Source organism: Eleutherodactylus coqui, chromosome 6 (genome assembly GCF_035609145.1).
Source record: "Eleutherodactylus coqui strain aEleCoq1 chromosome 6, aEleCoq1.hap1, whole genome shotgun sequence".
Lineage (NCBI taxonomy): Eukaryota > Metazoa > Chordata > Amphibia > Anura > Eleutherodactylidae > Eleutherodactylus > Eleutherodactylus coqui.
In genome coordinates, this window is record NC_089842.1 from 9,797,777 (window position 1) to 9,821,426 (window position 23,650).

A 23,650-nucleotide genomic window follows, 5' to 3' on the forward strand; every position below is an offset into this window, starting at 1 on the left:
TTACTGAATTGTTCTTCCTGCACTGGTGTGAGAAGTTTGCATTGGAGAAGTAAAGTTCCAGTCACTGCCTGTTCCCAGTGATTGAGGTATTCAACTCTATTATTTTTCCTGCTTGACATCTAACGGTGTGAAGGAACGGTGGCGTCACGAGTGACAATGTCTCAAGTCCACTACACCACTATACAGGTAACCGCTGTCCCAGCATTGCCTGGAAGAGGCCTAGCAGTGCCTTGTCTCAGGCTATACACATCCCTCTGGGGAGGAGTTTGGTAGAGCCACCATGACAAGTGCTATTTCTACCCCCACCATCTTTTCAAAGTTGTGCCGCGGTTGCTGCACCAGACATAGCCAATGGACAAGAGTGGCGCTGTTTCTGCAAGACAACAGCTGTGTTTTTTTTAGACTTATACAATTTCTTTAAGTGGTGCTGCTCACAGCTGCTGCATAGTGACCGGTCAATATAAGGGAATGATCCTTACCCAGGGAGTGAATGCTCCGATGCACAACGGATCATTACTATAATATGCACAATATGTCAACGTCCAATATTGGATGCGGTAAGAATGTTCTGTGCCTACATCATGTGCAGACATTATTACTCCACTAGATGCAAACAGAGAGCTGAAGATGTTTATCACCAAGCTGGCGGTTATCTAGAACACAAAATAACAATTATTACTTAAATGGGTTCTCTGCTTGAGACGTCTCATTTTCACACATCCTACCAGGGATATCGCTGTAAAGGGGGTTGTCTCAGGAACACAACCATCATCCATCTGTCTTATTAGCATATATGGACATCATGAAGAAGTACACCAGCTTGGGAACTCCCTATGTAAGCAGAACAACTTTGTAAGAACGGCTCCCACTCTGGTCGACTAAAGCTGCCAGAAGCTTCCAAGACTGTTGTCTCTGATGAGACAACCCAATTAGTAGAGGGGAGTCAGGCATTCAGAATTGCCACAGTGGAGAGCAGCTATGAAGAATATCTTTAGAGGACCCAGTGTGTCAGTGTGCTTCGTGGATAACTCTTTGATTTTAATGGAACTTGTGCAATACTTCATTTCACCTGTAGAGGCATTGCAGGGAGATTGAACACCCGCTGTCAGGTTACTTTACACTTTTTAGAGATGTTTTTACAAGAAAATGAGCAATAGGAAAAAATATCCTTGTTTATTAATAAACATAATGACCAGAGACGACCTACTATTGTAATTTCCAAATTACTATTTAATGCACCATAAAATGCATTAACATTTTTTTAAAAAGGGGGTTACATTGCAAAAAAGGCATCTTTTTTACTTTTTTTTTTGGGGGGGGGGGAGGGGGGAGGGGGGAGGGTGACACTTGTTTTTTATGCCATTCACAATGCATTAAAAATGACCTGTGCACTTTGTTCTGTGGGTCAGTACATTTACCGAATTTACCGTGTATACTCCCTTGGCTTATACTCGAGTCAGGGAAGGATTAAAAAAAAGCCCTCCATACTCACCTCCCAGCTGGCTGGGGTTGCATTGAAAAAAAGAATTTTGTTTTTCAGGGAAAAGCTTATATTTAAAGCTCTTTCTGAAAAACAATTACGGGGTGCCGGCGGACGATTTGAGTGGAAAATACATGTGTATGTAGGTAGAAGATATGGATATATATATGTCTTTCCTTTTTATATGTATGCTAATTCTATGCAATACTATAATGCAAAAACTTAGTATGGACCTTAATAATACTCGACCAGATATGATGCCAGAGCTTTGCAAGGCAGAGAGATGTATTCTGAGGCTAAAAGAGAAACAGGATGTGCTGACCGCGTGCTTGTCTGCTTTCTTAGAATTGACTATGTGACTTCTTGCACAGAGACTGAAACCAGAAGTGCCTTATCTGGATAATGACTGACTTAACTGCCTATATGACTAATCCTGCCTTAGGCAGAACTGCGGACATTACATGTATGGTTATGCGGTGGATTTGAGCCAATAAGACAGTTACACACTTCTAGTGACGTGACTAAGGGTATAAAACATCATGTAACCTGCAATAAAACGCGCAATTACTCCCGTGTGAGAAATTATAGAAGACATCCGTGTGTGGTGTTTTTCTTTACTGCCGGCTACAGGGCATTGGACTGGGCCTGATTGGTGCTGTACGCAGTATTACCCTGACACATTGTCTTCAATGGAGCCACCAGCAGCAGCTGCGGCTCAATTGAAGACAATGCGTGCATTCCCTATGGTGCACGCATGTCCTATATTTGCAGGCGCACGCCTGTAAAGCACGGACATGTGCACACACCATAGGGAATGCATTGGGGCTAAGAGACGCGTGTTTTTGTTTGAGCGTATGCATGCACAAAATACATGCTCATCTGAAGCCACCCTAACAGAGTGGTATGTAACAAGGAGAAATGCAAAACTCTACATTTGGGCAAGAATGAAAAAAGCACATACAGAATGGGAGGAATTGGTCTAAGCAGCACATGTGAAAAACACTTTGTATACAGATCACAGGCTGAACATGAGTCAACAGTGTGATGCAGCAAACACAATTCTGGGATGTACTAAGAGAAGCATAGAGTCTAGATCACATGAGGTAATTATCCCCCTCTACTATTCCTTAGTCAGACCTCATCTGGAATATTGTGTTTAGTTCTGTGTTTAGCACTGTCATTCATTCGGCGAGAGCTGCCTGTGATTGACTGAGCACCTCAGCCAATCACAATCAGCTCTTTCAGCAGCCGGGGATTGTAAATCCCCGGCTGCTGATAGATCAGCACTACAGAGCAGGGGACAGCAGGAGATGCGGCTGAGCACCGGCAGCTGAAGAGAGGTGAGAATGTATTTTATTTGTTTTTTACACCACTTTTACTGGATTTTCAGGGGAGGGCTTATATTAAAAGCCCTTCCCTGAAATCAGTTGACAGGGTGTTGGCAGCAGAATCCTCTACCGCAGCTGTCATGTGTGACAGCTGAGGTAGAGAATTGAAGAATTCTTCTGTTGCATCTGTCACAGATGTGGCAGATATAGCAGCAGGAAACTCTTTATTCTAGCAGGGATGAAGGAAACATCTGCCACATACGGCAGGTGTGTTCTTCATCCCCACGGGGGACACGGTAGCGGCGGAGAGGTATGTTTATTTTTATTTGATTTTTTTACACTAAAATTTTTGTTTTTTAGGGAAGGGCTTATATGTAAAACCCTTCCCTGAAAAACAATGCAGGGGTGCCGGCAGATCATTGTTTTCAATGGACCCGCCGGCTGCAGCCGCGGCTCCATTGAAAACAATGCACAGACCTGCATTCACACGTGTTTTTGCACGTACATGGGTACTTATGTACGCACAAAAACACGCTCGTGTGAAGCCACCCTTAGTCACTGCCCACTGTTCAAGCTTTTCAAGATCTTTTTGAATTCTCTCAGGCCTGTAGTTTCAAGGATCCACCTTCTTCCCTTTTTTAAAGATAGGGACAACATTTGCCCTTTTCCAATCTTCTGGGACTTCTCCTGTTCTCCAGGAAATTTCAAAGCTTATGGCATGTGGTTCAGCAATTTCCGCTGGTGCTTCCTTCAGTGTCCTAGGCTATAATTCATATGGACCTGAAGACTTGAATTTGTGTAAGTTAGCTAAGTGTTCCCACTCCACCTCTCTGTTTATAGATAGTCTGCATTTTTTTATTCCCCCAATAGCACAGGGAAGATCAGCTGATGTTACATCTACTCTCTGAGAGAAAACAGATACAAAATAGGAATTTACAACTTCAACCTTATCAACATCATTTTTAACCAATTCACCATTTTCATTCTGTAAACATCATATAACATTTTTGACTTTACTTCTGCTTTTGACCCCCAAAATGCATTTTTATTGCTTTTAGTTTCTGTTGCAAGCCTCAATTCATTATAAGCTTTAGCTTTTCTGTCACTTGCTCTACAGTTTCTGCAGACCGCATTAAATTCTTCTTATCGCTTATACAATATACCACAATGCTTCAGTATTCAAGCATATCACACTTTTGCAGGCATTCTATTTAGCCCTGCTAGAGACAAGGCTTAATGGGCAAATATCCATGATAGCCCTTGGGGCCTTCACAAGGTAAGCCAAGAGAGACCTTTTACCAGTTTTTGTCTTACCTTTCCTGCTGTTGGCTTCCTTGAAGCAGAAACTGATAGCGATCCGGAGATAATAAACTGTAAGGATGAATTTAAAAATATTAACTCCTATTTTACAGCAGAGATAAAAAAAATACTTTATCAATTACATAAAACTAGGAAAAGGTAATCTTAATCTATGTACACTTAACCGATTTCCATGTAGTGGGCTCAGGAGCCAAGTCTGCTTCATCCTCAGTGGAAAACAACTTTTTTTGACATCTCACAGTTGCTGGCAACTGCCATGATCAGTGTTGGTTCAGATTGCGGTAAACTGTTAAGATGCAGTGGTCAGTGGTAGGGGGCACTTCTTATCATGCCCATTATTATTATCTTGGGCACTATAGAAGGATAGTTTGTGCAAAGGGGTAGATAATGTAGGGACAGTTTGGAAAAACAAGGATCCAAAGATGTCTGTGCGTCAAAGTCCGCAGAGACAAGCTGTGGCCGAGAGAAGTTGTCATTGTGGTCTGGGCCAGAGACAGGAGAAAAGGGAAATTGAACATCAGTCAGAGATAACATCACCTGTAATCACTGGATTTAATAGTACTGTAATCACTTATATGGTCTGCAAAGCACCTGTGTTGATCAGGTATCTTCCGTTATATGGGTACTGTATGCACTGTTACAGATTTACTACTGCATGTGTCATGGCACATTGCAATGAGCCCATTTACCATCGCCCCATAGCTACAATATATATAACATAACAATGTAACTGATATAAAAAGCAGCCAAGCCCTGAGGGAAGAAAATAGCAGGTAAGTGGCACAACTAGAAGTCCACTTTACATGTATGTTTCTTACCAGTATTCCAGACCATATTGGGATCCCAGAAACAGTCACAATTCCCGGAGGATCAATCTTAGTCTCCACTATTATCAAGACAATGCCGAGGCTCAGAAGAAGAATCCCTACAAATATCTGTGTTGTCTGCAGGATAAGAGAAATTCATTTTGACCTTTTATAGTATAACTGTAGGAGACCAACAGGCGATACTATAGAAGTAAGGATACAAACCCATAAGTATACTAAATGTGCAGCCATTATAAAATGTATAGCGTCATTATATGATGTGGCACCCAACAATGCGGATAAACTGAATTAGTTAAATAGGATTTTGAGAAGTACAAACTTTTGAATTCCTATTTTTTATGGGACATCAGCTGATCTTCCCTGTGCTTTTGGGAGAATAAAAGAATGCAGACTAGCTCTAAGTAGAGAGATGGTGAGGGAACACTTAGCTAACTTGCATTAACCTAAGTCCCAAGGTCTAGATGAATTACATCCTAGGATACTAAAGGAAGCAGGGGAGGTAATTGCTGAACCACTCGCCATAATCTTTAAAAATTCCTGGAGAACAGGAGAATTCCCAAAAGGTTGGAAAAGGGCAGATGTTGTCCCTATCTTCAAAAAAGGGAAGAAGGTGGATCCAGGAAACTACAGACCTGTGAGCCTGACTTCTATACCGGGAAAGATCTTTGAATTATTAAACAGCATAGTATATAGTACATCTTGACTTTTTTTTTTACTGTAATTTTTATTTGAAATTTTCAAATTTTACAATAATGCAAAATACATTTTACTAGAATTTAACAAGGCTCCTTAATACATAACAAAAACATTTTGCAATTATGTAGATTGGGGAAGAGAGAGAAGAAAACATGACTGAAATTCAAAGTATGAATAATCTTCTTAGTGTCCTGATCCAATCTTGAAATTGGACTGTTATGGATAACGAACAGAATACTAATGGCCTGGCCAGGGCCTTACCTGAATTAAGTGGAGATAGGGAAGATTTGGGAAAAGGTAGGGAGGGGGCAAGGGTGCAAGCATAACTCCTGAGACAGGTAAAGTTTTTCCCATGATCGTGACTCATTATTTTTTAGTATTACTTATTATTTCATACCATCCTTATTGCCTGCAAGAAAGAAGCAGACAGACAGCTGACAGACACCGGATACTACACCAAAATGGATCAAGACCCGACTCAAAAATATGTGAGGGAATCGAGAAGGGTCATCAAAAACCTGTCTGTGGGCTTCACAAAACTTTATGACTTTATACCAGAGAACCCCAAGGTTGGAACATTCTACATGCTTCCAAAACTACACAAAGCTGGCAACCCAAGGAGGCCAATTATCTCAGGTGTAGGAATTCTCACTGAAGGAATCTCAGGATGGGTAGAAGGTATCCTCAAACCACTGGTGAGAAACACAACAAGCTACTTGCAGGACAGCATAGACCTACTGAACAAACTATGAACCGTAGGTCCCCTGCCCAATGGCGCCATCCTGGCCACTATGGATGTGAAATCCTTATAGTCCAACATCTCACACGAAAATGGACTAACCACCTGCTTGGCACACCTTGAGGCTAATGGGTTTGCCTCCGAACCTATATTACAACTCACGAGATTCATCCTCACACACAATTACTTTTCCTTTGGCAAAGAGATATTCTTGAAACTCACTGGAACCACCATGGGCAGTAAAATGGCACCGCAATATTCCAACATTTTCATGGCAAAGCTGGAGAGTGACTTTCTGGCCTCCTGCTCCAGCAAGCCATTGGCCTACTTCCGCTACATTGATGACATCATAATCATCTGGACTAATACTGAACAAGAGCTACTAAAATTCCATGAGAGATTCAATGCATTCCTCCCCACCATAACTTGACTTTTTTGACACCACAATACAAATTTCAGATGGGACAGTATCCCATCCTAAACAAATCAAAAAGTCCATTGTCTACAGCCAGGCCTTAAGGTACAACTGGATTTGCTCCAACCCAACAGACAGAGAGGAACATCTATACCATCTTAAAAGGACATTTTTAAATCAGGGCTACCATCCCACCTCAATTCATGAGCAAGTCACTAGAGCCACCAGGATACCCAGGAATCAAATACTTAGATACACAAAGAAGGAAGCAAACAATCGTGTACCTCTAGTAGTGACCTTACAATCCCCAGCTGGAGGTACTAAGGAAAACCGCAAAAAAAGCTCCATCATACCCTATTCAAGGATAACCGTCTGAAAACCATATTCCCGGACCCTCCCCTTCTGTGTTACAGAAGGAAAGACTAGAAGCAATGGGATGAAACTGAAAGGGAGATTAGATATTAGACAGTGAGGGGGATCAATGAGTGGAACAGGTTGCCATGGGAGGTGGTGAGTTCTCTTTCAATAGAAGTTTTCAGAGGCTGGACAGACATCTGTCTGGGATGATTTAGTGAACCTGTATTGAGCAGGGGGTTGGACCTGATGACCCTGGAGGCTCCTTACAACTCAACCATTCTATGATTATATGAACAATACTGGCAGCTTAACTCCTGCATTACATTCGGATTCTCCACCTTTACTCTCCTTATCATGTGCCTTGCTGTGCCATTACATCCTTCGCCATATACATTACACCACAACATTACACGTCCGCCTAAACTATTTACATGACATCACACTTCACCTATAAGTCCATTAACCCATGTAAGGCCGTGCTTTAACTACAAGCTATGGCGCCATTATCCCTACATTATGCTCATGTCATAATAGTCCCCGTGAGTCTATCACGCCCACCCTGGCCAGGAATGTAATCACATGCAATCCTGGGGATCGTAGTCCAGTCAGATTTGGTTTATATACCTTTTGCTGTTTGCTGGCATCTCTTTGCCACCACAGTCACTGTGTCCAGCACTCCTCCTCCCAAGCAATGCGAGGCACTTCACTCCAAGGATCTGGTTGGTTTCTTATTTTTGGCCCCTCCCAGGATGTCAGGACCCTTTGGTCTCCCTTTCTGGTGTAGTGGCCCAGAGTTAATGGTGTCCCCTTCAGAATGTTCTATGCCTGTCTCGTGTCACTGTCTTGTCAGTGTTTTGTTTGAGGAATGCATTTGATTTATGTGTAATACTGTTTGCAGGACTGAAAGGGTTAATGTCTTGTATGTCCTGTCCTGGCTGGAAAATGTATTGTTTTGTTCTGCATGTAGTACAAAAGTGTGTTCATGTGATAGTCGAGGGGAGAGAGAAGAGAGAGTCTGGGACACATGACAGAAAGGCTGCCAGGTTGTATGGAGGAGGCCGATCGATTGCTTGCTGCTCCGCCTGGGCCTGTCCTTCCCAGGAGTCCTCTATACCACTTCTCACTGCTAAGAAAGAAACTGCTTACTAGCGAGAAAGAAAGAAAGAAAGCAAGTGTGTGTGTTTTGCCAGTGGAGAAAGTGATTACCGGGAGTAAAAGAACCAGCAGATACCTTGGCCTGTGGATTGTTCAAATGCCCCATAAAGCTTCACCGTGAGATAATTCTGGATACCATTGTACTGAGACTGTTATATTGCTTTACAAGAAGTTTAAATAGACAAGATCGACCATTCCCGGTTTTGTTCCCAAATATACTCTTCTGGTTTTGGACTATTTTATTCATCTACAAAATCCATCCCGGGAGAAAGAACGGTGGCGTCACAATGACAGCATAACTTTAAGGTCACCCCTGGTTACTGTATGCAAGCACCCCCAGCTAGTCGCCAGATAGTGTTCCTTAGCGTCTATACAGGAAGGAGACAGTAGAGCCGCATGACAAGGTGAACATTTCTACCCCGCTGTCTCCTCGGCTAAGGGCCTGCTCCTCAGACGCTGCAGGGCGGAGCTTCTTTGGCATCATGAACAGGATGATCCCTCCGTGCCTTGCTTAAAAATGTGAAGTGATACCTCTGCCCTTGCCTAACACGGAAGAAATGGAATGCCCGTGCCTGAGAAAACGGAAACTAAGCTGTCTACAGCATCGAGCCCTCTGAGTCTTCCAAAAAGAATTCAAGGACAAGATCTCTCTAGTCCTCTGAGCCATTCAAAAATTCAAGGACAAGATCCCTCCAACACTCTGAGCTTTAAAAGAGGAAAAGGACAAGCTTGTAGGTCCTCTGAGTCTAAAGAAACTAAAAGGACAAGGTTGCGAGTCCTCTGAGCCTAAAGAAAAGTTGGAAAGACCAGGCCTTACCGCTTGCAAGATACAGAGAAAAAGTAAGGACTCTTTATTCACGCCAAGTTAATATGTGTCCTAGATGCGTTACCACCTGGAGAAAATTGTGTCATGTTGCATGACAAAGTGGAGTTGCTGAGGCTGCATTATGTAGAAGAAAACATCAAATGCTGTTTGGACTCTCAAAATGGCACTCAGCCTTCTTCTTCTACAGTGACAGAAAAGCCTGTGAAGCTTCCTGCCACACAGTTTCCACTGTGGCTGTAGGTAAAGTAGGGGGTAAGAACCCCACAACGGAGCAGAGCGCTGAAGACCTCCCAGGAGAGGAACCAGTCATGCTGGTGAGTGAGATGCCAGAAACCACCCAGTAGACCAGCAAGAGCACATCTGCATGTGAGATAGCTACAAGAGAGGTGCAGGAAATACCGGCTGGATACCCACCACCAAAGCTATAATTCTACTGGGGTGATGAGCCGGAACTGTTGGACTTCTTGCCCATGATTTCTCCGGTGTCCCCCAAACCTGAGGAGAGGATAGAAGAGCTGCCGAATCCTGACTGCACCATGAAGAGGGAGGAATTGACCGTGCTGGCCATTGCTGTTGCCTCTAATTCTGCTTCTACCTCAAGGACTTACACTACCCTCTTGCCCGCAGCAAAAGACCCGCTAGCAGGAAGGCTAGTAAAGAGGAATACTTCCGCCAATTTTTCACCGTCCAGGAAAGTGGACCAGACCATCAAAATTTTTACAGGACCCATAATGGTTTTGTGGCGTTTCGTTTTCACCCTGGATCCTAATCCACCAGGATAACCAGGCAGTTAAAAATGCCTTGCCAGAACATTTACGGCCATTTGTTGTTGAATATGGTGCCACAAACTTCATGTTTATGTATACAGATGAAAGAGACAATAGCCCTATGGTTTTATCAATACCACGGCGGCAGTCCTCCAACTGTTTGAGCCATGCCCTGTGGGAGAAGACAACGCATCTGAGGACAGCGATGTAAGTGTTGCCATGCATGCTAGTCCTTCACTTTGCTCCTCAATAGGAATGTGTTTTTGGTGAAGCAACGCTACACCCACAGGCTACACCACTGAGTCAAAGTCAGAAGAGCCCGTAGTCTTGCTAGCATGGATGGTGACTTGTTCTTGTTGCTAGAAGAACTTTATAGACTTATTGGTTCCTGAACTGTTCTTGAGACTTTATTTTCCCCTTTGCCCAAAAGACTTTAAAGTTATTTTATACCCTTTACTGCATAGCTAATTAATGCAAGTGTTTATAATGCATAGTTAATTGCATAAAGTTAAAAAGCAACGTAATAATGTTTAAGATATTGTGTAGGGGGGTGCATGCAAAGTAAAGTTTTGTTGATTGCACCTAAGTAAATGCATGATGATTTGAGTGAAACAGGAGGTCTAGACGCTACAGCCTACTATCCACTAATTGCTCCAGTGTCTGTTTCTTGTCTGTCACAGGAGATGCAGTCTCATTATCATTACTTTTAGTCAGCTCGGTTGGGAGTATTGACTTAAGCTACCACCCTTCACAAGATTCAGAGGAGTAATGTTCATGCCACTTTCCTCACTTTTCAAAGTCTACCAGTCACCCTTCTCTATTCGTATGTTTAGCTGCAGTGTTGTATTTTTCTTTAGTCTTTGGGGAGAAGAATTATGATTGGGCCCCATAGCAATGCTAGTGTATCCTGGATTCCGTCATGCCCAGCAGTATTTTTCTCAGTCGGTATGGCCATACCCCTTTTTTACACACTGTCATGTATTACTGCTTTGCATTGAAAGGGAGATCCCAGGTAGTCTGAGTACACCAGGTTGAGTTAACTCTGAGTAGTAACCAATTGGGGGGATTTGCGCAACGGTTTTGCCTTACACAACCCTAGACTATGATAGATAGTTCTCAAAGTGATATTGGGTAGAACACTGAGTAATTCCAATTCCGGACTTACACTCCGTTTTAAGGAGATGACACGGTTGGCTTTTCTTAAGTAGGGGGGAACTGTAGTGGTTCAGAGTTAATGGGGTCCCCTCCAGAATGTTCAATGTCTGTCTTGTGTCACTGTCTTGTTTGTGGAGTGCATTTGATTTATAAGTGTAATACTGTTTTCAGGACTGAAAGGGTTACTGTTTGGTATGTCTCTACCCTGTTGTCTCCTCGGCTGAGGGCCTGCTTCTCGGATGATGCACCTAGCAGGTCCCCAATCTGGGGAACTACCCGCTGTGTAGCAGCTCAATGGCCACCATCGTGTTACTTGTATGTCTTTCCTCTGGCCTGCTCATACAATTGACTCTGCTGAATCTGCCTTTTCTGCTGTTGTTTCTGGTCCTGGGATGCAGCTCTGAAACTCATATGGCACCTGGCTGCGTGCCAAAAGTATTCCCGCTTGTTCCCTTGGGAGGAGCACCATTCTCTATTTAAAGCCAGGTCTTCACCATCACCAAGGGAGTGGAACCCCCCTCCTTTCCTACATGAGGCCTCAAAAACATGGCACTGTGCACCTCAGTGACTGCCTCCCCTCCTGGACTGACTGGTGGAGCCAGGCGTTGTACAGGACACTGCAGCGCTGTACTCTGTGATGCTTTTACCTCCCCACTATCAAAAAATCATAACTCTTTTATTTATCCATTGATGTAGATGTTTATTGCAAGACGAGTTGTATTTTTCAATGTTACTATGTAATGTATCAGATAATGTAAATGTACATCCTGTTTTGTTAATGTTGTTATGTAGGCAAAATTCTCCAACAGGATAACCAGCAACCCAATTGTTACGGATGTGGTCTAACTTGCCCAGAGTGGTCGGTCTTGGCACTAGTCGCTCTACTTAGTAGAGTCTATAAGAGCTCCTGGTCTTCATCCTTGCCCACCTCCAGGATGGTTGGACGTGGCTATAAGAAGCCTCCTGGTTACATCGTAATACAACAGTAGAACTCAATAAGTCACCAGATGACCGTATGTACCGATCAGAACATGGTGACGTAAGTCTGTGACACCAGTGACCATCTCTAACAACATCTATATAAAATGCACTTACCCCCAGAACTTCTGGTTCTCCTCTGTAAAATGGAACAAGCGGTTTGGGCATGTTGGCTGGAGCGTTGTGGGACTGTCCGTCAGCATTTTGTGGTCTCACTTGAGAGATAACCACAGATCCTCCTGCATCTGGTGCGACCGCAGACATGGCTCTGCAAATGCACAGACAAGCGGGGGACCAAATTAATGTTACAAATAAAAATCCCATTCCTGCAGCCCATCTGGATTCTGTTACACATGGAAATGGTTCAACCCCTTCCTGCAAAAGTGCATATTACATCCCATTGTGCTGTACTGAATCCAATGGGACATAATAGTATGTCCAGGAGCCATGCCCATGCCATCAGCGGTGGGTGCCGGCTGTAACAGCTGAGATCCTACTGCTACATCGGGAATCAGGCTGAATCCATCATTTTATGTGGCTCATGACAAGGTCCAGATGGAGAAGGAGCGTTTCTCTGCTTTTCCTGGGGGACACCAACAGAGGGGGCAGCACCAGCAAATGGAGTAGTTGTCAGTTTGCATTCTTAGCTCACACATGGGTAAAAAAATAAAATAAATAATTGCATGTTATTCCAATAGTTAAAATAGAAAAATCCCATTTACAGGCGAGTTTGATGCAATTTTGTTTCTTGGCTCCCATAGAAAATAGCAGGCAATTCTTGAACAAAATCACCCAAATACGGGACATGCTGCAATTTTTCTATCTCAGACTTTCGATCCAAGAGAAAAAACATTAATGTGTATAAACCCCTTGAAAATAATGGGTTCTTTACTCATGCGAGTTCCGTCCATATTACAAGTATCTCACCCATGTAAATACACGCTAACATAAAAGACATTTAAAGACACACATACAGGGTTATTACAAATGATCTTCCCGATGTGGAACCCTCATAACTGTTTAATGGCACTGGAATACAGAACTTTGATATCAATTGAAACAGAAATGTTTCATTTAGCTAAACTGTCTAACAGGAAGACGTCCTTGTTGCCCAACCAATCACAACTTAGCTCTCATTTCTCAAGCTGCTGAGGTAAAATGAGAGCTATGATTGGTTCCTTTTGGCAACATGGACAGCCTTACTGTTAGATGGTTGAACTAAATGAGACCCAAAAAGTTTTTTTTGATTGTAGGCATTGCCAGGAGAATACAAGACAAAATGGCTGCCAATAAAAACAGGAGACCAGAGGGGTAGCTACAGGCTTAGGAGCCCAGGTGCAAAGAATCAGCTCGGCCTTCAACTCCCTTTACCGCACTTGATGACTGCTACTCGTGGTCTGCTCTGAGCTTTCTGCAGCATCACTGGCTCTCTTAGGAGGCAACACAAGAACCAGGGATGGTGCTAAAGTCTGAAAAAATTAGGGGCACGAGCACCAAAACTCATCACATCCCCTCCTTCACCAGTAAAAAATATATAAATACACAGCCTCTATTTATATATACCTCTCATCTATTTATTGTTGGAGTAACCCTTTAAATTTAGATTTGGTTAGAAGGTTACTGGGTCCTGAGTTCTCTCATGTGTCCAAATAATGAATTATGATAATTGGAGGAAGAACAAGAGAGATCAACTGTCTGAAGTTACAGCTGAGCTCTTTCTAAAGAACCCAGCCCAGTTTTAACTTTATTTATAGTGCGAGCAGACAAAGACTAGTGGCCCATCAGGGTGGACCTCCTGAACTTGACAAATCATGCCAAAGTGTAATGAATATTTATGTGACTTTTTCCCCTCACCATCCTAGTAAAGGAGTGTAGACACAATTTTGAACCATCCTCCGAAGATTCTTCTGAATATTCTCCCGCATCGCCTATTTTCTGGCACCATATGTTTAATAAGCATCAGATCCTTTTAAAGCTTTAGATTGGTGGAGGTATTCTTCATACAGACCAGAACACATACAATGTGCCAGAAAGGGTTTGTTTGCGACAGTCCCTTGTGCTATTGGCAATGACCGATATTGAGTCAGCTTTTCGCCTTCTCCCAGTACATCCCAAGAGCATTCACTTGTTGGGGTGTTGTTTGGTAGCGGAATATTTTGTGGACAGGAGTCTGCCATGGTATATTCTATTTCCTGTGTGTATTTTGAGGCATTCAGCTATTTGTTACAGTGGGTGGTGAAAGATACAGTGGCTATTGGCTTGGTAATCCATTACTTGGCCATTTTTTTATTTATGGGTTTGGCAAGTGCGCCAATATGTTCGTCTCTACTCCTCGTGACTTTTCAATCGACATCACAACGTTTCGGGGTACCGTTGGGTCTGCTAAAACTGAAGGCCCTTCAACATGTTTATACTTTCTGGGCATTACCATTGACACAGAAGTTATGGAGTGCAGGTGGAGAAATTGCAGGCCTTGCAGGTAGAAGTGCATAGGGCCCTGTGGGTCAACAAGAGTGCACTGCGAGACCTGCAATGTCTACTAGGGGTTGCTCAATTTTGTGTGTCAGATAATGCCCATTGAAAAAATCTTCTGTAGATGGTTGGCATGTGCCACAATGGGAGTAAAATCGGCCCATCATTACATTCATTTGGGAAAAGAACATACGGTGGATTTGGAAGTGTGGATGTCCTTTTTTCGATCGTTATAATGGAAAATCGGTGATGGTTGCTGAATCAATTGAGAATTTTGACTGTGAGCTGATTATGGCAGGTAGTTTGGTGCTAATTTTCAAGGACAATGGCGTGATGGTCTGTTGAGTGGGTGGAGTCAGGATTGGTAAGGAATTTGATGCTGAGCTTTGAGATTGAGCTTTTCCCGATTATTGTCGCAGTGATGCTATGGGGGGAGTGTTTTCGGAACAAGGTCAGGTTTCATTACAATAATTTAGGGGTTGTTCAAGTTAATAACAATTTTACTACATCCTCTTCCCCCGGTGATGTGTTTGCTGTGTCATCTGGTGTTGAAAGCCTTGTCGATAAATGTGTGGGTTGTGGTGGTACATGTACGGGTGTAAAAAACTGCAGATTCTCTCTGTCGGTTTCAGTGGATGTGTTTTCATTTGTTAACACTGGGGAGAAGAGGAGGGGAGGATGTGCTGGCCACGGCTCTGGACATTGGTTAGTGAGCAGCAAATCACCTGATTCTTGGATCTTTGGCACCAGGAATCCTTGTCAGTGTATGAGGCAACTTGGCAGGAATGGTAAAATTGGGTTATGTCTTTGGGTGACACATACAGACAGATGACGATAAGGTGGTAGATTTATTATACTGGTTGGGAAATGCATCTATGGCCGGGTGGTCTGTAGCCAAGGTTAATCGCTTTATGGTGGCTTTGGCTTTCAGTTTTAAAATAAAGGGGGAAAAAGGCATAACAAAACAATTTTTGGTAGGCCAGGCCCTAAAAGGTTTCAGAAAGGTGAAGGAGCGACAAACGGGGGCCCATGTCAATTGAATTGCTGCAGCAATTGGGGGATGTATTGGAAAAAGTTTGCAACAGGTCTTCTGAAAGGGCCTTATTCAGAGTTGCCTTTTCCTTGGCGTTCTTTGGGGCATTACATCTAGGCGAGTTACTTTCTGATGTAATGTTTTTTGAGGATCAGTTGGAGGTTTGGATCTGCCGTTCCAAGATGGACCAGCTGGGAAAAGTTCAAAGGATCATTTTTGGACGAATTCTAGGGGCACGAATGTGTCCGGTCAAGTGTTGGGAGATATAGAAAAGTCTCTGATGTATGTGCAGGGCCGTTATTGCATTATGCAGACGGTTCCTTTTTGTACTGATTCCAATTTATTGCGGTTTTCTGCAAGGCCATGTTGAGCACGGGACTCGATAGTTTCCTTTTTGGGTGGCTGCCGCAACAGAAGAGACTAGCTGGGGCTTTTTGATTCTGAAGTGGTGAAGAGGATCAGCAGATGGGAATCCAAATGATATAGGTCTTATACAAGACAGCATCTATTATAGTCAACAAGGCTGGGGAAAGCTAGCACATGGCGGCAAGAATGTAGGAAACATTGATGTTTAGTCATGTTTTTTTTCAACATCTGCCCGAACAGGTGACAGTTGGGGTTTCCGTGGAGCAATGCAACAATAAGGTGGATAGGGTTGCACAGTTTGGCGTGGTGTAGAGTTCTGCCGGGGATTGAGCATTTTGTGGGCTTGGATAGGGTCCCTAATATTTTCGTGTTACACGTCAGGAGGGATCTGGGTTGTTGGTCGTTTCAGAATCTTACGCGTGTTATTCGGTATGATATTTTGCGACTCTTGATGCGATTTCCGAGGTTAATAGTGGTTTGGTCAGAGATTGTGTCACATAAGTTGTGATGCAATGAAAGGTCGGTGGACAGGTTGAATAAGGCACAGGTGAAGGGAGCAGAGTGATTTGTAGCTCGTAACAGGGGCGTGGCCGTTAGCCATGTGGATTTGGAATCTAGACATGGGAATTTCTAGAGGAGTGACGGTGTCCACCTAAACGCAGTGGGGATTGATTTATGGTCATTGGCGATCCAAGAGGGGATCGAGAGAACTTGGGTTTTGTGGAGTGTGTCGCAGGTTTGAGGTGATCAAGCTCTGCTTGCTGTGGCGGGTGAGGGGGGGGGGAGTCCTTGGTGTCTGTTATATAATTGGTTGGGGGGGAGGCAGGGTGCGGATTGCCCCTTCACCGTTGGTGTTGGGTCTGTCACCTCTTGGCTCTGATAAAGGAGAGTCCTTCTACAGATGGTGGTGTGTCTAGCCTTGTAAAGGCTAGTGATGTCTCCAAGTCAGTTGGAGTGTGGCTGTGGTGACAAATTTTTGGAACTCCAGAATTTTTTTTTTCTTATAAATCAAATTTTTATTGGTATTCTTCTCATAACAGTCCGCCATAAAGTAGAAAAAAGACAATTACAAATCTCATATCAAATCCGTCCAGCAGGACACACAATGGAACAGTCATAATCTACTGCAGAATTTGACAGCATCAAGTATTAACTAATCTCTTAATCAGAGAACGGATACATAATATATGTGGAGGGAGGGTAGAGGGTGGAAGAGAGGGAGAAGGGGGGGAGGGGGGTATTTCTTGGGTTGTACAAATGAGCAGATATGTTGAAAAGAGAGAGATGACAGGCTAAGGCCGCATGGGGGAATCAACCACCACAAATCCTCCTATCACCCCTCCCAACTACTCCCGGTAAGCACACTTATGTCCAATCCCAGAGACCCGATCAGGGCTCTCACACAAAGATTAAAGGGGTTGTCCGGACATGGCAAATACATGTATGCACTTTTGTATGGAAATTACAAAAAGCACTTTGTAATATACCTGGTGCTTTGTAAATGAGCCCTACAGAAGATATATACTTACCTACAGGAGTGCCCCCCCCCCCCCTTCCCGTGTTGATTATCCAGTCATCCTTGGTTACAGATTCCTTCTTCTCTTGTTGGGCAGGCTTGCAGGGCTTGTCATGCCGTGGACACGTGTCTGTTGATTCGCTCATGCGCAGTAGCAGCTTGTCGGCCGTGATCGCGCGGCTGCTGCTGCTTCTAGCAGTCGATGTGCCAGGACACGCGGCTGCTGCTTGGCGCATGTGCAGTGCCCTCACATCCTGGTTTTAGCTTCCAGAGTGAGTGAGTGACTGCCTGCCGCTGTGACCAGAGAGCCACAGAAACAGTCCACTAGCGACTGTCAAGAGCAGAAGGGTAAGCGAGGAGAAGAGGGAAGGGGAGGGTTGGGGCATAGTATTACTGGTGCTGCAACCGACCAAACCAACAAACCAGCCAGACAGCCACCCACCCAGCCGGCCAGCCCGTATACCCAGCCAGCCACCATACCCACCCAGCTAGCCACCATATCCAGCAAGCCAGCCACAATACCCACCCAGCCAGCCACCATATCCAGCAAGCCAGCCACCATACCCAGCCAGTCACTTACCCACCCAGTGTAATTCTGCCTGTGCAGGGAGGGAGGAGGTGAGCTGTGACTATTGTGAATGGTGGCTCCTGTGTTCTCTATATATAGGTGTCTCTTCTCAGTGTAATCCTGTCTGTGCAGGGAGGGAAGGAGGGGAGCTGTGACTATTGTGAATGGTGACTTCTGTGTTCTGTAAATATAGGTGTCACCTCTCAGTGTAATCCCGCCTTTGCAGGGAGGGGAGGAGGTGAGCTGTGACTATTGTGAACGGGGACTCCTGTGTTCTGTACTTATAGGTGTCACCTCTTAGTGTAATGCTGTCTGTGCAGGGAGAAGAAGAGGTGAGCTGTGACTATTGTGAATGGTGGATTCTATGTTATCTATATATAGGTGCCCCCTCTCAGTGTAATCCTGCCTGTGCAGAGAGGGGAGGAGGTGAGCTGTGACTATTGTGAATGGTGGGTCCTATGTTATCTATATATAGGTGCCCCCTCTCAGTGTAATCCTGTCTGTGCAGGGAGAAGAGGAGGTGAGCTTTGACTATTGTGAATGGTTGGGGTGCTGACAACTAGTCGCCATGGGGGTTGGGGTGCTGACAACTAGTCGACGCAGGGGGGGAGGGAAAGCTGTCAGTGTTACTTGTTGCACGTGGGTGGGGGGCTGTCAGTGTACTTGTCATGCAGGTATCCTTTTTTCACAGTGAGGTGGCCCCATTGAAAAGACTGGCGATATCCCGGCGTGATGCCGGTTTTTTTCTCGCACTGAGCTGCGAGACTTTTCCTTTACTCTCGCAGCGCAGTGGAGAAAAAAACGCCAGTAAGTGTCCGCCCTTAGTCTGTGTAAAAAGAATGCAAGACGAGACGCAGAACGCATTCCACAACTATAAACACAACAAAACCTGCACTAATTGACGAAACCCCCATCTGCGCTGCGACCGGCGGACAATTCTGTCCCGTGTGAAAGGTCCCAAAGCAGCCAAACCCTCTGTGAGCGGAACGCAGCAGCAGCGCCGCCCCCTCGTGTCCTGACAGTTCGCTACAATGTATGATACAAAGTATCAGCCTGCAGTGCAGACTGTCCGCTCTCCGGTACCTCGTGTCTGACCTGAAGACAGATCCGCTGTTTCCTCGCTGTCAGATCCCAGGGGCTGTTTACAGAAATAAGTCGAGTCACATGACGTCAGCGGAGGAGGAGCCGCGTTTCCTGAGCTTGTGAGAAATGTGGCAGTTCTGATCTCCTAGAAAGAGCGGCTCTTGTAACTTCTCTGCAGATACTTTTTAGATTTTGGGGCAGGAACATCCGTGTATTGTGTAACTGACTCATGAAAGAGAGTTAACCCCTTAAGGACCGACACTTTTTCTTTCATTTTCGTTTTCTCTCCACTTTAAAAAAAAAATAACTCTTATCTATCCATCGCCGTCTGCAGGTTGGTTTTTGTGGGGCGAGTTGTAGTTTTTGTAGTGGAGTGAAATGGAAAAAAAAATCTGCAATTCCGCCGTCTTGTTTTACAGTGTTCACACTGCAGCAAAAATGAGCTGATAGCTTTGTTCTGCGGGTCGGTACGATTACGACAATTATACATATATATTTTTTAGTTGTATAAGTTTTAAAAAAATTAAATATCTTTGAAAAACACAGAATTATTTTCTGCCGTCAGAGCTGTCTTATTTTTTTATTTTGGAGCTCGGACAACTTTTTGATCTCTGAAAGAGATGAGCGAGCATCAAAATGCTCGGGTGCTCATTGCTCGAGTCGAACTTTCCGCGATGCTCTAGAGCTCGTTTCAAGTAACGAACCCCATTGAAGTCAATGGGCGACTCGAGCATTTTTGTATGGGACCGATGCTCCGCATAGATGATGACTTGTCAAACACCAGAAAACATCAGAAAGTCATGGAAACACCACAGAAACGGATAGGGAACGGCAGGGGAAGCATGCATGGCTGCATCTGAGGCTCCCAGGTCCCACTCTTAAGCCAAAATGGGGGCAAGAGTCTGGCGTCACCCTCCTAACAATTTACTTGGGACAGACCATCATTAGCAAGGCACACACACTGGCACATCTTAGCTAAGCACCACACTAGTTGCAACCGAGGACAATCGCTGCCTGTGGGTGACACCGCTGCCTCTTCTCCTGGGTTACATGCTGGCACTGCTGTCCAAACCCCCCACCCCCCCCCCGCACGACCCTGCGTCCACAGCGCACACAAAAGTGTCCCTGCACAGCGTTCAGCTGCCCTCATGCCACACGCTCGCTTCATAGCCACACCACCCTCATGTCAATTTATAAGTGCGTACTAGATGAGGAGGAACCGCAGGCACACACTGCAGAGCGTTGGCAGGGCCAGGCAGTGACGCTCTTTGAAAGTGTGGGCGATAGCCCACAATGCTGTGGAGAATTGATGATAGATTGACGTACGATCATCATTCCAATCCCGTGCCACCTCCATCACAAAATTGTCAGGAGCCGCAAACGTGGGCATAAAGGGAACTCAGGTGCCAACACTTCCACACATTTCCACAATGCAGCAATACTCTGTGTGAAGCACACGAGCGGGCCCTGGGTCAGGCTCGGTCCCAACCTCCACCTTGTTTGACCCAAGGTGCCGTGAGTTACATAGCAATGGGAAATCCATGTGTCCCCACACAATTCATTCTGTGTAGGTGTCAGATAGCTCAACACCGCAATGGGAAGTCCTTGAGTTCCTTGGGTTCGCCTATGGCAGAGTTTCACCCTGCCAAGGACCTCACGACACGCATTTCTACCCTGGTCAGTCAGTGTATTTGTGCCAGACCGGTAAAACACCGCTATGGGAAGTCTTTGTGCACCCACAGCATAGGCGAGCCCCTGGAATCCAAGGAAAGTATTACACATAAAGAAATCACAGCACCCTAACATGGCAGAGTTTCAACCCGCCAAGGACCTCGGCCCACATTCCAGTCAGTGTATTTGTGCCAGACCGGTAAAACACCGCAATAGGAAGTCTTTGTGCACCCACAGCATAGGCAGACCCCTGTAACATTTCTGTAGCAAAAGTATAGGCAGACCCCTGTAACATTTCTGTAGCAAGAGTATAGGCGGACCCCAGTAACATCTTTTAGCAAAGGTATAGGCAGACCCCAGTAACATTTCTGTAGCAAGAGTATAGGCGGGCCCTATTAACATTTCTGTAGCAAAAGTATAGGCAGACCCCTGTAACATTTCTGTAGCAAGAGTATAGGCGGGCCCTATTAACATTTCTGTAGCAAAAGTATAGGCAGACCCCAGTAACATTTCTGTAGCAAGAGTATAGGCAGGCCCTATTAACATTTCTGTAGCAAAAGTATAGGCAGACCCTTGTAACATTTCTGTAGCAAGAGTATAGGCGGGCCCTATTAACATTTCTGTAGCAAAAGTATAGGCAGACCCCAGTAACATTTCTGTAGCAAGAGTATAGGCGGGCCCTATTAACATTTCTGTAGCAAAAGTATAGGCAGACCCCTGTAACATTTCTGTAGCAAGAGTATAGGCGAACCCCTGAAACATTGGGGTACCATGAGTGTAGGCGAAGGCCGGAAAAATTAGTTAGATACAGTATAGGCGAGGGCCAGAAAAATTGGTGTACCAAGAGAAAAAGTGCACCCCTGAAAAAGTGCTCAACCGCGACGACAGGTGAAACCCTTAAACATTTTTTAAAGATACAGCTCGCTGTTACTTAATTTGTAGCAGAACCTGGAGGCAGCCCTGTGAAAAAAATGGTTATTGTTAAAGTATCAATACAATACTTTTGAAACTTTGAAAAATTGTAAAAAAATTATAAACAGAGCCCTTTGGGCTGCAGAAAAATTGGCAGATCAGCGTGATGACATGATGTTTTAGGAGGAGTTTGAGGAGGAGTAATAATATCCGAGAGTGATTGACAAAGCTAATTTCCCCTTTTTTCTGGTGATAGAGGATGCTTATTTCTCCTGTTGCAGCGAAAAGAATCATTAGGTTCCACTGCTTTCCGCCGGTGGAGGAGAGAAGTCTGGGGAAATCCAGCCTTTGTTCATCTTTATGAGTGTAATCATGTCGGCACTGGCAGTTGACAGGCGGGTACGCTTATCCGTGATAATTCCCCCAGCTGCATTAAACACCCTCTTTGACAAGACGCTAGGGGCAGGGCAGGCCAGAACCTCCAGGACATACAGCGCGAGTTCAGGCCACGCGTCCAGCTTTGACACCCATTAGTTGTATGGAGCAGAGGCATCACGGAGTATGGTGGTACGGTCGGCTACGTAGGAATCTTGTGTGCTGAGGAGACATTATTGTCTGTGTATTCCTATGAATGCATAAAATATAACCGCACCAAATCTGCTGCCTGACGTCTCTCTAATTATATATACCTTTGGGAATCTGGACTCATTCCCGGTCTGGGCGTGCAGACAAGGCTGAAGGGTACAGTTTAGGATTTTCTTCTATCCCCCCCCCCGAACTGGTAGTGGTGAGTGCTGCTGTTTAACTTTATCTACTTCAACTCACTAGGAAGATGACTTTCAGGATCCTCCTCCTCCTCCTTTACAGCCCATACACACTGAACAGATGCGAGGCAAGCAGCATGAGTACCCTCTGCAGTGTGCCCAGCGCTCTCTTCCCCCTCCTCCTCCTCCAAATGTGCTGAGATATAGACATGAGGGTGATCTGGCTATCAAGCGACATACTGTCATCCCCCGTCTCCTGTTCCAACCGCAAAGCGTCGGCCTTTATGCTTTGCAGCGGACTTCTCAGCAGGCAAAGCAGCGGGATTGTAATGATAATGATTGCCGCATCACCGCTCACCATCTGGGTAGACTCCTCAAAGTTTCCGAGGACTTGGCAGATATCTGCCATCCATGCCCATTCCTCAGTAAAGAATTGCGAAGGCTGACTACTACTCCGCCGCCCACGTTGCAGCTGGTATTCCAATATCACTCTACGCTGCTCGTACAGCCTGGCCAACATGTGCAGCATAGAATTCCAGCATATGGGCACATCGCACAGCAGTCGGTGCTATGGCAGCTGAAACCGATGTTGCAGGGTCCTCAGGGTGGCAGCGTCCGTGGTGGACTTGCGGAAATGTGCGCAGACGCGGCGCACCTTGCCGAGCAGGTCAGACAAGTGGGGGTAGTTTTTCAGAAACCACTGAACCACCAGATTGAAGACGTGGGCCAGGCATGGCACGTGTGTGAGGCTGCCGAGCTGCAGAGCCGCCACCTGGTTACGGCCATTGTCACACACGACCATGCCCGGTTGGAGGCTCAGCGGCAAAAGCCAGAGGTTGGTCTGCTCTGTCAGACCCTGTAACAGCTCGGGAGCCGTGTGCTTCTTGTCACCTATGCTGATTAGTTTTAGCACGGCTTGCTGACGCTTGCCCATCGTTGTGCTGCCGCACCGCGTGCTACCAACTGCTGGCGACGTGCTCACACTTCTTAATTGAGAGGTAGATGTGGCGGAGGAGGAGGAGGAGGAGGGCTTGGAGGAAGGGGCATAAAATGCCGCAGATACCAGCACCGAGGTAGGACACGCTATTCTGGGTGTGGGTAGGATGTGAGCGGTCCCAGGCTCTGACTCGGTCCCAGCCTCCACCAAGTTCACCCAATCTGCTGTCAGGGAAATATTGTGGCCCTGCCTGCCAGTACTTGTCCACGTGTCCGTGGTTAAGTG

General features: G+C 45.2%; 1 protein-coding gene across 3 annotated transcripts in view; it reads right to left on the bottom strand.

The window, feature by feature from the left end:
- Positions 1-19,238, bottom strand: part of LOC136631804 (membrane-spanning 4-domains subfamily A member 4A-like) — a 34,339-nt gene extending 15,101 nt beyond the window's left edge. Inside the window, exons 1-5 of one of the 3 annotated variants that reach the window (XM_066606177.1) lie at positions 19,082-19,235; positions 12,161-12,311; positions 4,947-5,072; positions 4,123-4,179; positions 480-653 (exon numbers count right to left, since the gene is read on the bottom strand). In XM_066606177.1, coding sequence (XP_066462274.1) covers positions 480-653; positions 4,123-4,179; positions 4,947-5,072; positions 12,161-12,307 — 504 coding nt within the window. In that variant the 5' untranslated portion in view covers positions 12,308-12,311; positions 19,082-19,235. Of the gene's footprint in view, positions 1-479; positions 654-4,122; positions 4,180-4,946; positions 5,073-12,160; positions 12,312-19,081 lie in introns of all 3 variants that reach the window. The other 2 variants (XM_066606178.1, XM_066606179.1) reach the window with 2 other exon arrangements.
- Positions 19,239-23,650: the final 4,412 nt, after the last annotated feature.